The 13866-nt window shown below is 33.3% G+C and overlaps 1 protein-coding gene across 2 annotated transcripts; it reads right to left on the bottom strand.

The window, feature by feature from the left end:
- Positions 1-261: 261 nt before the first annotated feature.
- Positions 262-13519, bottom strand: LOC148947408 (galactosylceramide sulfotransferase-like). 2 transcript variants are annotated; one of them, XM_089095239.1, is made up of 3 exons: positions 13400-13519; positions 9129-9911; positions 262-5430 (listed from the first exon to the last, which is right to left on the bottom strand). In XM_089095239.1, the coding sequence occupies exons 2-3, from the start codon at positions 9785-9787 to the stop codon at positions 5310-5312; spliced, it is 780 nt and encodes a 259-aa protein (XP_088951365.1). In that variant the 5' UTR covers positions 9788-9911; positions 13400-13519; the 3' UTR covers positions 262-5309. The 2 variants fall into 2 exon arrangements, with proteins under 2 accessions (XP_088951365.1, XP_088951364.1); XM_089095238.1 differs by lacking the exon at positions 13400-13519 and having other exon boundaries at positions 9129-9914.
- Between the last annotated feature and the right edge of the window lie 347 nt (positions 13520-13866).

Raw genomic sequence — 13866 nt, 5'->3', positions numbered from 1 at the left:
GATAAGGGCTATAAGTTACGCTAGTTGCCAATTGTTCATATTTGATGTTCTTATGGAAGGGATGATTTTATAAACATTGTAAGAGGCTCATTTGTTTGGGATTTAAAGTATTTAAGTGTCAAAAGTTATCAGAGGGTAACTAGTCCACCCTCTTTGCACACTTTTCTCCAAAAGCATCAAATTACAATTTTAAAATGGGGAAAGTTGAGAAACCTGATTCTTTGGCAATCAAACACGAACACATATTAAATAAGAAAAAAGTTTCCGAAAAAAAATTTATTAGGAAAAGTAAAGGCTATTAAAGAATGAAAATTAAAGAATAAATGAAACCCAGAACAAACCCAAATTAAATAGGCAATCATAGCAAACAAACGCACAACAGGTAATAATTCAAATACAAAACTCATCTTAAAACAAATAAACTTAAATTGAATGGGGAAAGTTGAGAAACCTGATTCTTTGGCAATCAAACACGAACACATATTAAATAAGAAAAAAGTTTCCGAAAAAAAATTCATAAGGAAAAGTAAAGGCTATTAAAGAATAAAAATTAAAGAATCAATGAACCCAGAACAAACCCAAATTAAATAAACAATCATAGCAAACAAACGCACAACTGGTAATAAATCAAATACAAAACTCATCTTAAAACAAATAAACTTAAATTGAATATGCAAATTAATCTTAAAACGAAAAAAAGTATTACCAACAAGAGTATGGATACTGCTTCCATCCATAACTGTGAAATTCAAGAGCCTACTGTGTCATTGGTGCTTTACTGAAAACTATACTTGTCCTTAACAGTCTTGGAAAGAACTAACAAAATTAAACTGAATATTTGATATACAACGATTTTAATGCTTGAAAGCTCATCAGTTCAAGATTTTATTTTACTGTAATTTTCATTTTTATTTTCAATGTTGTAATAAGTGCAAAAGAAAATATTCATAACTTAATTTGTTAGGATTAAAGTTTAGTTCATTACTTTGTTCGAGTCTGAATCACGTTAAGACTTTGAGATTATATACGAGAACTCGTAATTAAAGAACCAAAGAGGATTATCAACAACCTCCTCCACCTAACTAAAATCCTACTACTAAATTTTTAGCAGAAAGCATGTTAAGCAGTTAAGTATATGCAGTTAAGCCTAGTTAAATCTTTTCTATTAATTATCTTATTTTTAGTTTAATAATTACTTTCATCTATCAAGTCCGCCCTAAAATTTATAAGAACACTAAATGATTATAACCGTTAGAATACTTATTTGAAATTTTACACCTCTAAGATTTGTATGCTCGGGGCAAGTGCCTTCTCTGTGCCTTCTTTTAAAATGCCTATGGGCGAATAGAGGCGATTATAGAGAGTTCGATGCTTCAATAACTTAATCTTTAAAACTGAAATCCTTGCAATTTTCCACTTTAAACAAGTTGTAATATGCTTAAATTTCTACTATATTGCCAGCAGTACAATGGGAGTCGTGAGAAGGGCGTTAGTTGCCCACTTAGGCTTTACAGTCATACAAACTGACTGCAGAATCCGGGTTTTGAAAAAATGATATACCGAATTTTTCCCACAATATTAGGATGGGGCGGGGGATCTGGAATGGAGAGTCTAACACTATAACACCTCTAGCTTGATTTTGCAAAAAAAAAGAAATAAGGTCTAAGCTCGTTTAGAACATACTTTTTTTCTAGTTTGTACCACAAACAAGACATTATCTAGGTAGTGGTACACAAGTATTTTTTTCGTCACGAGTATAAGTTAACACTGAAATCTCTACAATGCTCCCATTGAAGCAACTCTATTTGGTCTCCGTGGTCCTCAATTACAGTAGCAACAATTACATGTACAGGTATCCTTTTTTATTTCTTGGTTTTATATTTTATTTAATTTTAGGTTGTTTTAGATTTTATCTTGTTTATTTGCAATGATAACGCCCTAATTTATGAATGCAAAATATCCGCGTCGTTTTTGTTAATTTTTTGGCCATATTCATGTTTGTTTTCTTCATCTAAAGATGTTTCTATCTCATTGTTTTTTTTTTAAACTAAGATTAGCAATTATTTTCAATGTCCAAGATTTGAGGCATAAAGTTACCCCACGGCATCTTTTCACTAAAGTCGATGTATGGGTATACTTAAAACTGAAAACTAAAATTAGGAGGGTTAAAGGAATGTAAAAAAGTTTAAAAATAAGGTTAATGAGCAGTAAAGAAAAAAGAAGTTGTTTGAAATTGATAAGATTAAGTCTTTTGGCTAATAATGTTTGGTGTATGAGAATAAAAAAAGGTAAAAAAAGAAGCCTTTTGACTAACTGGCTTGGTTTATGAGTATACTTAAAGCAGAAACACTAAGGTTATGACTGTTAAAGGAGTAAATGAAAATGTAAAAAAAAGAAGTTGGAGGGGGGGGGGTAAAAAAAAATTAAATAGAGTGCGTGCTCCCATTGCCCAGAAAGGCCGACTTTCCTAAGATGGAGCCCTGTAATTTCTCCCGTTCGACTCTAAAAATAATAAAAGCATGCTAGGATAAGAAATTAGAAAAAAGGCCTAAATTAAAGAAGTCAAAAAAGTACTGTCTGCTCAAAATCCCTAAAATAGACAGGAGGCAGCTCCCCTGAGATGGAGCCACATAATCTTACACTTTGTCCTCTAGGATACTTGTGACACTTTGCACTAACGTTTGAATGAGAAACACACTCTGGGAGAAGTATTGCAATGTTGAAAAAAATGGATATGAGTCTCAGTAGGTCTAGAAAATTCATAAAAAGGTGTTCCCAGGAGGTCTAGAGTACTTGTAAAGGATATTTATACGGAGGATAATGACAAATTGAATTAAGAACACTAGTCTGCCACTTTGATGAATAAACTGGTAATCTGATATGTCTAGTTTTGTCTTCTTGTTGTGTTGGATAATGAAACCATGTCTTATAAACTCTCTTAAGGCTTAAGAGGTCTTTAAGCGAAAATATGTATGAAGAAAAAACAACCGTTATCCCGCTATACGCAGCAATAAGTTGTTCCCTGTGCCTCCTATTATTCATTCCTACCCCTCCTTCTATACCTCAATTTAAAAAAAAAACCTACGACCACAAAAATAGCTATGAAAAGACATTGAGAAGCCGGTAAAAAGGAAAGGAGATGGAACCACTATGCCCAAAACTTTTTTTCCCTATAGCTTCATGAAGACACCTTCCATTAACTGCAAGAATTGTCATCAATGTAATTTGAAATGGCAAGTGAACCTTGGACCCTTGAAGAACAATTGTCGTCAATATTTTTTTGCAGATGTACCATTTCTCTTCTTGCCTCCCCAATCATTTTTTTTTTAAGTTCAACCATGTTTGAATCAAAACCATACAATGATACTCAATCTACATTATTAAAGGCATAAAATGGGCTGTTTTCCCTCCAACATCTCCAAATTCTTTCCATCACCTACTTATTAGTAGAGATTGGCATTCTGCTGCTTGTCTGAGCTGAAACTACGCAAAAATTTTCAATTCATACAATCGGAGAACCAAAGCGAGAAAATATTTTCCAATACCATCCAGCCTTTCTTACTGCCAATTCTTAGCACAAAAGTAGGCACGTTTTCCTTCTTTTTTTTGCAGAATCATGGAAAGATTAAAAATGCATATAATCAAAGAAATCCAAACGTGCACCCTGGCCCTTCCACATGGTTTTTAGTACACCGGTTGGCATGTTACATCATGTCTAAACCAGAATAATACAAGATTTACAGAATCAAAACGTGGAATTTTAATCTGTGGGACTGCCGCACCAATATAGACCGTTACAATTCCAGTTATCTCTGTCCCTTTGACTTCTAACTCTTATCAAAAAGATTAATATCTTACAATTGTTTAAAAGTAAAAGTTGCAATGATTTTAAATGTCCACGATTTGAGGCATAAAGTGGCGTAAAGTGGCATAAAGTGGCCCTTCCAATAGCCTCTTTTCGCCAGTTTTTCATAAGAGAAGTACGCTCTATAATCAAGGAAGAAAAAGGACATTTTTGATAGATAAACTTTATTTGATAGAAAAATTTAAAGAGAAGAACCATCCACTGCAACTCCAGCGATGAGATGGTTGCACCTTGTTTCAAGAAGAATCACACAATAATTCTCGTTACCTATCGATGGATCCAAAAAAAAGGCCGGTCAATATTCCTCGATTTACCATTTAACGCCAACCTCTTAGCAGAACATAAGACATATAGACCAATTTTGAATAGAAATCACGCAAAGATTTTAAATTTTTATTATTTAAGGCATAAAATGTGCTTATAGGTTCACGAAGATAGCTTCAATTCACTGCAAGAACTGTCACCTATATCATCAAAAGCACCAATTTTCCAAAAGCACAAATCAAAAGCACCAAAAGCACAATTGGCAATTTTCCAAGACCAATTTCAATCAATAGTTTCTTTGCAGATCTAGATGGGATTTTTTATCTTTCTTTTTTAACTGGTTGGTTTACATTCACAAAGGAAGAACTATGGGCCAATGTAACATGAGAAAACGATTGTTCCTGGAAAATATTTCCTATCTACGGTCCCATCTGGTTGAAACTTATAGGACAAATAATTTTGGGCCAAGAAAACAGAGCAGAAGGATTTTAAGAGACATTTACCACTTCTGAGCCTTATTTGTTCTCGCATTATAGTGTTTGCACTTTAGTCCACATCACAGTTTTACAAATTACATTTACTTTCAATTCGTTGTGACAGCGCATCCAGCATAAAGATAGTTATCAAAAATTTAGACCATACGAACTTTACAGCCAAAGCTCTAGCATAATTTAAATTTTGTTTTTCGAGGATTGTCGTTTTATCACAAAGAGGAATTTATAAGTAAGAAACGAGGAACGAGGAACGTTCTTCAGGAACGAGGCATTACATACTGTTGCAAGTTCGTATAACTTTTTTTTTGTTTCTGTTTTATTTCTGGGTAGGCAAATTTGTCTTGATGCAAATGGTCACGCCTCAGTTGTACTCCACCCTTTGGGAGTATCAACAGCTACACTCATACCCAAGGATTATGATTCAAAAATCATTTTTTCAATATGCAGAGGTCTGGATAACAAAGAATCTACAAGTTCCTTAGGATGTCCTAAAGATCTACTAGTTCCTGAGCAATCCTAGCTGTCTACCGAGAAAAGAAAACAGAAACCTCTTTTCTTAAGCTATCTTTTAAATGCAGTGACGTAAATGCTCTTAATACCACATCAGACTCGTATGCCTCACAGCCACTAAAGTTCTATTCACTGAGAGAACTACATTCAAGCTTAAAACAACGAATGCTGCTAATTCAATCTGCTAGTCCAAGTAACTTTAACGCTGCAACGTCAGCTCGCTTCGATTGGGCTGATTTGACAACGTCTAAAAACTGGTATTCCCCCAACGCATAGAGTCGGCATCCGGCATGCTTCCTGTGAAAGAAAATTATAATAGAAAATAAGTTTCTTTTTTATTTAACATTTGAGATTCTTTCACTTTGCAAATAAAATTCTATTATTTAACTGGTCAAATGTTTTTCAGTTAACATCCAGACAGATTCCAAAAAGTAAAAAGATATGACACCTAAACTGAATTTCATAAGGGGTAGAATTGGACAGAGCTTCGAGTAAAAAACAAAGGCAAAGCAAATTGGGAAAATGGGAACACGGTGAAAATATCGAGATTCTGTTTGAAGGACTGGTCCCAAGGACATTTTCCAATCTCGTTTACACTTGTTTAACTAGAACTCAATTCTGGATATAAAAATGTTTAAACTCTTCCATGCATTCCGCTGTTTCAATTGTGCTATTTAGTTACTTATTTCATTATCTACTCTGTCGAAACCTGATGAAATAAGAGAACAAATTGATAAAACCAAACATTTTGTGGTAAGGAACTGTAATTAAGGAGAGATGCGGCTCAATAGTAATCAAAACTCTAAGAAACAGCGTCTTAATAACAATGGATACATCAAAATAATCAAATTTTGATGCATATTCAAAATTTATAGTTTTTTTTAGTGTTACCCCTTAAAGGTTAAGAGCCTCAGAAATTTTGCCAAATTTTTGAAAAAGAAGGGAACACAACCAAAACATCCAGTGATCCTAATGAAAAGCATACCATTAGATAAAGCATATCAGAAAACCCTACTCTGAAATTTTTGACGTAATATCTTAAAGTCTACTGCAGATGTTTCAAGGTCTTATATATAAGAATGTGGAATTTTTGAATTTTCTGCCAGAAGCAAATTCAAGGATGCACGTTTATTTATTGTTTTTTTTTCAGCAGGGACAATCATATCAAATCAGTGATCATGAAATATCGGGAGAAGGTTCATTTAATCGGAAATCAAAGTTCTAGTGCCCTTTTTAATTAAACAAAAATAGCGGAGACATAATCTTATGATTAATGAGATAATTAACTTTAATAGTTGTTGCTTTTAGGTTCCATTTGTTCATTCATAGTAATCTTATGTGTCGGTATTTATCATTCTCTTTCGGGGCCTGTAAAAATCAATGAGGTGGTATAGTATTCTAAAAAATTTTACAGCATTGGCCAAGCCACTATAATATCACAATTTTCAATATGGTCAAATCTACAAAAGATAAGCCTATCTTATTGTTTATTTGGCTAATTAAGCCCTGCTAAACTTTCATGTTTAGCCCAAGCTATTGATTGACTTGAATACATATCTAATATGTATTTTTTATTTTTTTTTAATTAGAGAAGGGGAGGGCTTCGGGCAGATTTGTTTCGATCTGTTTGATGGATATAACAAGAATTAGAGCAACAGAGCATAATATACTTGGGACCAAATTTAAGCTGAAGTAGGGTTTTCAAATCATTTTCTTGGAATTAAATTTTCTGCCTGTGCAGCATAATTATGATTATAGGAACAAGGGAAAGCTCACATTCATGATAATTCTCAGATTTTTTATATCAAATGGTACAAGCTTGAGCAAATGGTTTTCTTTACTATTTTGCTTTTTTTAAAGCTCTTTTTTCGTCCTACTTTCGCTTTTCTTGCTTTTTCTTTCGCTTTGGCGTAAATGTTACAAATACAGCCAAAGTTTGCAGATCAGTAGGAATTGAAGCACCAAGGATGGTTAAATTCAATCTGAATGTTTGCATTTTGTGTGGAACTTACCTGAACAAACTGATAATAATAATTGGATCTTAACTTTGATTCTGCAAGGTTGTCAGAAAATATTATTGATTTAAAGTAATTATTGACTTTTATTGAAGAAAATGTAGCAGTTTGTAGGCTGTTTCAAACCCAGGGGGATAGTATTTCTGATTTGGTGTCAGAAGCCCCTAGCCAAGAAAATTGTCCACTACCTTTCTAGATTTCTTTTCCAAGTGAAGTTAATTCTTGTTTTCTTTCAAATACTGACCAAGTAGTTTTTCGCTATTCGTGAATACCACATGTACAGCTTCACAAGACACTTTGTGAATGATGCCATTTGATTATATAGCATATTTAATTTCTTAGACCACATTGCCTTTCCATTTACAATTAAAACTGAATTTTTGAAAATATATAAAAGTAAATTCACAAGACATTTTTTTTACCAATGAAAATAAAAGTTCACCACTTGTAATAAAATGTCTGATGACGTTATTAAAAAAAAATAGAAAATTTTCAAAGAAAATTTGACAATTCAAGTAACTTATCTAATTGATTTCCAATACTATAGAATTAAATTAAATCTTTGTAAACAACATGTCAAAGGAGAACATCTAACAATCTAATTTAGACTTATATTTCGCCGAAATTAAAGACAGTTGAATTTTTTGAAAAACAAAGAAAACTTCATATGTATTTTTTGGCAGTAGCAGACACCAAATTAAAAAAAAAGAGACGTGGGTGAAAAATCAGAAAAAAAGATAGGGTAAAAATATAGCTAAGTGAAAAACACACGGCACAAAACAGTTTAAGAATGTGTAGCTCTTCTTTGAACGTGTGGTTGTATTTGGTGACCAACTGGTTGTTAAGTGTTTAAACTTTATTGGTGAAAAGCTTCATTAAATGTAACAAACTTCATACTTTTGAAACAGCCAATTTTTTAAATCTTGGCTATCAGGCATGGACAGGCCTGAGATAGGTTCAGAGGGCCAAAATTTGTTTTTTTCCTTTTTGTTTAATTGAATATTTTAGGTTTCTAGTCCTTAATACTGTTTTGTAACTATTTTTATGTTGAATATTTTCACAGTAAGTACTCTAAAAAGTTTTAAATTCAAACTTTACATTTCAATATAATATATAGTTTAACATTCGTTTCTGAACAACAAGTATTTATTTGGTAACTATTTTTTTTCAGCATAGATAATCAGGCCTACCTACCTCATTTTCTTAACCAGAGTATCCCCAGTCAAATTTTGTTTTCCTGACAAAAATATTTCAATGACTAGATTTCTTATCAATAATAATTTTATTGCCCAATAAAATGATAATTCTATAATCTTCATCATAATTCTTTATTTGTCAAATCCAATATATCTTGATAAATCAGGAAAAATTTGAAATTTAATTTTAATGAAAAAGACCTTAATATGCAGCTATCCATTTTTGATGATAGTGCGTACAAATTAAAAAAAAGTAAAATGGATGAGAAACCAGAAAAAAATAGATCCTAATAAGCAGCTATGCAGTTTCTGATGGTAGTACGAGCCAATTAAAAAAAGAAAACATGGGTGAAAAAACAGAAAAAAAATACGGCACGAAACAATTCAAGAACCTTTAGCTCTCGTTTGAAGGTCCTTTTGAAGTATCCTTGTGAATTAACATGGTTGTAATGTTTGAATTTTTCGGACGACAGGCTTTGTCAAAAGTAACAAAATTCAATATTTCGAAAAAAATTTATGATTTTTTAAAATATTAGCATTCAAGCATGGATGGGTATGGGATGGGTCCAAAGCCCAAACAATCTTTTATTTGTGTCCTTTTTAGCTTAATTGAATGTTTTGGGTTTCTAATCCAAAATACTTCGTTTTTAAGCACTGAAAAAAGTTGTAAATCTAAATTTTACATTCGAATGTGATACATAGTATAACATTTGTTTCTGACTAACAATTATTTCTGTGTTAAGGGTCTATATTTTTTTCAAAATGCATAGTAAAACATACCTACCTCATTTCCTTAATAAGAGTATTGCCAGTCAAATTTTGTTTCCCTGACAAACATTTTTCGACGACTTGATTTCTAATCGATGATAGTTTTAACTTTTCTTCTTCCATCTTCTCATATCCAAATTCCTCAATCTTTTTTTCAAAAACCTCTTTTAACCTTGCATAGAGAAAATTATCTGCCTTTAGCCACAGTCTTAATCTGTCTTCCTGGTCGGCAGACAATTTTAGCTTGGTATCTTCTTTCATAGAGTTTAGTTTCAAAAACACAAAATCTTCATATTCCCAGCATAATAAGTGTTTCAAAAGAACAAGAGACTCCTCAAATTTTTCCATAACCATTACAAGGTCAAAACTTTTTCTTGCCTTCTCAACAAAATGCTTTACCTTTTTTTCATTATCAAAATCTGCAACCGGAAATCCAAGATCAAAGAGCATCTGATTTCGCCCAATTACACTTTTTATTCTTACTACCCCAAAATCTTTCAAATTATCTAAAAACTGATAAAAAGTCAAATTCCCCAAAAAATTAAAAAAATTGTAATAGCTATAGATGGATTTGAACTGCCCTGTTGGCTCTCGAATAATTGTAACAAAAGCGGGGTCTCCGCCTAAGGCTTCTTTTATTGCCTTATGATCCCATCTTGTATGAATAGCCATCATATCATAACCTAGCTGATGCCATGGTGTATTATCAACTAACTTTTGAGAGAACAATTCTGGACTTCCAACATATTTCCGTTTCTCTGAAGGGAGAATTAAATTTAAGTTACTGGCCAATGCATACCTGAAATAAGAGGTGAAAAATCCATTGACATTTATTGAAGACAGCGTGTAAATATAATAAGTAAAATTAAATGGAAATTTTTTTGGATAATAGTCTTCTCCTAAGAAGTCAAACATTCGTCAATATTTCAAAGGTAATTGATAGTCATTATTTACAGAAAATTTATCAAACTGGATTCCATTTATAGGTCGTTCATGTTTAATTTCAAAATATAAATGGCCCATGCTTTCTTTTTTATCCACGCATATATCTTTAGTAAAAATGCATTATTGGTGTATGACCTGCCTTACCAACTTCATATCTTTTGCTTTTCCATTGTTCATTTATTAATGTATGTAAATCTATGTTTTTTAATATGTCACAATGCGTTTGTGGTTTTTTCAAACAACAAAGAAAGGATAAGTTGATCCGTTTTTCTTTCTTGTTTTTGTAAAAGAAAAGGCCTAGAATAGATCAGCAGATTTATTTGTTAGGCAATTTTTAATGATAAATATTTCTCTAATATACCACATAAAAACACAATGCCTTTATACCACATAAAAACCAAACTGCCTTTTTATCATAAAGAAAAACAATGTTGGAAGTTCCATTCAGCATAAATATATTTTTTTTTATGAAACATAGAAGTTATAACAACCGGAATAAAAAAAAAAGATTGTATTTGCTTTTGATTATGTTTGCACTGAGGACAGCTGAGCAGAGGTATTGGCCAAAACATTTTCAGTTTTATATTTTTCGCTGGTTGTCGAATCACCTTTTTCCTTTTTATTGTTCTGCGTTTTAATGTTTTGTCCTATTTCTATTTTCTGTTTGGATTTTTAGAAAAAAAAGTCACTGGAAAAAATTAAGAAAACCATAAATGATAAATAATAACCATACATGATTTTAATTAATAATTTTCAAAACCATAAATAACTTTATGTGCATTATTTCCAGAAAAATAGAAAGTAGCTAGAAAAATAGAAAGTAGTCTTCGTCTGACCTGTGCGCAAAAAGGGAGTAGTGTAATTATTGTTTATTTATTGGATTGCACAATTATTGGACTTTTTATTTATGGATATTTTATTAGACCTCGGCATACAGGTAGATAATTTTTTCTGGTCCTTTTAAACCCAGATGAAGTGTTTAAAAGGCATTATAGCTAAGTTTTTTTCTTCCGAATGTGGGCCTGAATATTTCAAGTTTTACAAAATTTATGGATAAATTTAGAAAGTTTCAAAAAGAGAGATAGTTTTTCCTGCCTTTGCGGCTGAAGGCTGGAAAGTTGATGCGAAAAGCTGAAAAGGCTTGAAAAAACGGGGAAAGGATTGAAATTCATATTTTATGAGTGATTCTTACTATCCAAATATGAGTGAACAAGTTAAGGAATCCGAAAAATCCTTACTTTTGGAATCCTTAGAATTGGAGCTCCAACTCTGAGCTCCTTTATTCATTGCCTGAACATCGGAATTGTCTCCAAGGATAGTATTTCAGCTTGTGCCGTTTTCAACGAAATAGATGAACTGGAAAAAGCTTTTTTTATGATTTTGAAGCCTTCTATACTATACCCCCCCGCCATAGAAGCTCCAAAGCCACCATTCATTTGTGTGAAGACATTTCGTTTTTTATTGAAAGAAGGCGATGTTGATGCTCAAATTGCCTTGCCAAATTTGTTATTACCGGTACATCCACTCTAATACGACTGAAGATCAGGGTTGCCAACTTTTCGGTCAATGAATATGTCCCTTCAGCATCCAAAAATATGTCCTTTTTAGCCAAATTATGTCCATATTTTGTCTATAATATGTCCATAATATGTCCATCTTTCAATCTCAGAAACTAGTTTTCTTACGATTTGTAAACCTCGTTCAAAGTGATCAGTTAACATCGAATATAATGAAAACGAAAATGATCCATTTAGTTTATCCATAAAAAATGAACTAGTGTGAAAGCACAAAAGTCATAAAAACATGTAAACAGTAAAAACCTAATTGTCGGAGCTTAAGGCTCATCTTCCTATGAGAGTTCCGCTTGACAGGCATGGTCGGCATGAGGGTCAGCATTTTCACTTCTTTTGGTAGCTTTTTTCCAATCAGAGTGTTTCTTGCGCATGTCATAAGGTACAATCCAGGAATCAAGCGACGTTGCGGAGCACTAGGTCAGCTGGGTTGCCCTTCAATCGGGGGGAGGGTGACATCCCCAAAGGCATAATTACTGGACCTTTGAACAATGCTGAACAAAATAGATGTCTACAACTTCTGATTGGATGCTGGATTTCGGAACTGATAGGCGCGGGGGAGGGGGGTGGTTGCCCTCAAATCACTTTTGACTCCTATTAAGGGCACTAAACTTCAATCAAATGAGCCCCATCTGAATTTTATACGACTAACCATTCCATAAAACCTTATATGCCCCTGGGGCATAACTTACAACCCTTGCCCCAGGGCTCTAGTGGGTTGTGTAAACGCTGAGGGCATTGTTATATGTTCCTTGGACCATTTTTAAGAATATTTATATCTCAAAATTTCTGTTGGATGCATCTAGGGAAAAGAATACGCGTGTGGAGGGGCGTGGCTTACTCCAAGGGTGGCACGGCCCTTGTGTTTTCAGAATCGTTCTTAAAAAAAGTAGACAAAAGGTCTACTAAAAAAGTAGACAAAAGGCCCCCGTCATATACGGAATAATCTCTGTACGTTTTAAGTTTAAATGTCACTCCTTATTTTCGGTAGGAAAAACTATTTTTTGTTTTTATTTCTGATAGTTTTTCAGATAATCCCAGGAAATACACCCCCTCTGTGGAAAATTTCCCCATGAAAAATTCCTCTATATAAAGTTCCTCTCATGTAAAGTTCTTCCGCCGGGAAATTACCCCCGGACAATTCCATTTCTGCTGCGAATCCTTCCCAGAAAATTTTTCCTTACGATTCTTCCTGAAAAATACTCCTTACCATACTTTTATTTGAAGAAAGACTTATATTCATTTAGTTTCTAATCCTTTTTAAGGTCATTGGGGAATATCCCTGTTTGGAAAATACCCCCCCCTGAAAAGTTTATCCCCCAGAAATTTTTCATGGAGAATTTCTCCTGATGATAGTTCCCCCAAGGAAATTTCTCCCGTGAAAAATACACCCCCCCCCCCGTCAAAAAAAAATCCCAATAAAATTCCAACTCCGCTCGAAACTTCCCCCTGAGAGTTCCCTCAGAGTGTCTCTACATGTACAATGGGATCAACAACGAGAAAAAAGACAAATAAAAAACATACTGTATACAAATTCTGGTAAATTCTCCCCATGTAAAATTTTCTCATTAAAGTTCACCCCCAGAAACTACCATCCCAATGGAAAATTTTCCCCATAGAAAATTCATCCCCAGAAGATCTCCTTCCACCCTTGGAAAATGTTGGTATACTTCCCTATAACAAATACTATATGTACACAATGGGCAAATTTCATGACTTGCGGCCCTTCCTCTGGTGGTTCAGGGGGGTCATGTTATCTCCAAAGACATACCTATTGTACCTTTCAACAATACTGAACAAAATGGTTATCTCAAAATTTTGATCAAACGAATTTCAGGAAAAAAGGGCGTGGGACGGTGGCTAGTTGTCCTCCAATTTTTTGGTCACTTAAAAAGGACAGTAGATCTTTTAATTTTCGTTTGAACGAGCCCTTCTTGCGAAATTCTAATACCACTGGTTCGATATGATCACCCCTGGAAAAAGCAACAACAATAAATAAACACGAATCCGTGATGCTTCTTCTGGCAAACACTATAAAATTTCATTTTTATAGATAGGAGCTTGGAACCTCTACAGTAGGGTTCTCTAATGGCGTGATTTCCATGAAAATTCTTTGACTTCTATGGGGTGTTCTTCACTTTTTTTGAAAATTTGGCAAATTTTCTCAGGTCCACTAAAACACTATACTTAAAAAATATTGTATATTTGGAATCAGCACAATAAGCTAATTTTTTGGTA

This window comes from Artemia sp. Qi Xiang Cuo, chromosome 10 (assembly GCF_049724085.1).
Source record: "Artemia sp. Qi Xiang Cuo chromosome 10, ASM4972408v1, whole genome shotgun sequence".
NCBI lineage: Eukaryota > Metazoa > Arthropoda > Branchiopoda > Anostraca > Artemiidae > Artemia > Artemia sp. Qi Xiang Cuo.
Note: the sequence above shows the minus strand (reverse complement) of the source record. Positions and strands in the feature narration are given on the sequence as shown.

What these genes read in the sequence shown, in the direction of transcription:
- LOC148947408 (XM_089095239.1), bottom strand. Translation starts at nt 9,787, where the DNA reads ATGATGGCTATTCATACAAGATGGGATCATAAGGCAATAAAAGAAGCC. An exon ending in ACTCTTATTAAGGAAATGAG is followed by an intron (nt 5,431 to 9,128) that starts GTAGGTATGTTT and finishes TTTCTTTCACAG; the next exon opens with GAAGCATGCCGGATGCCGAC.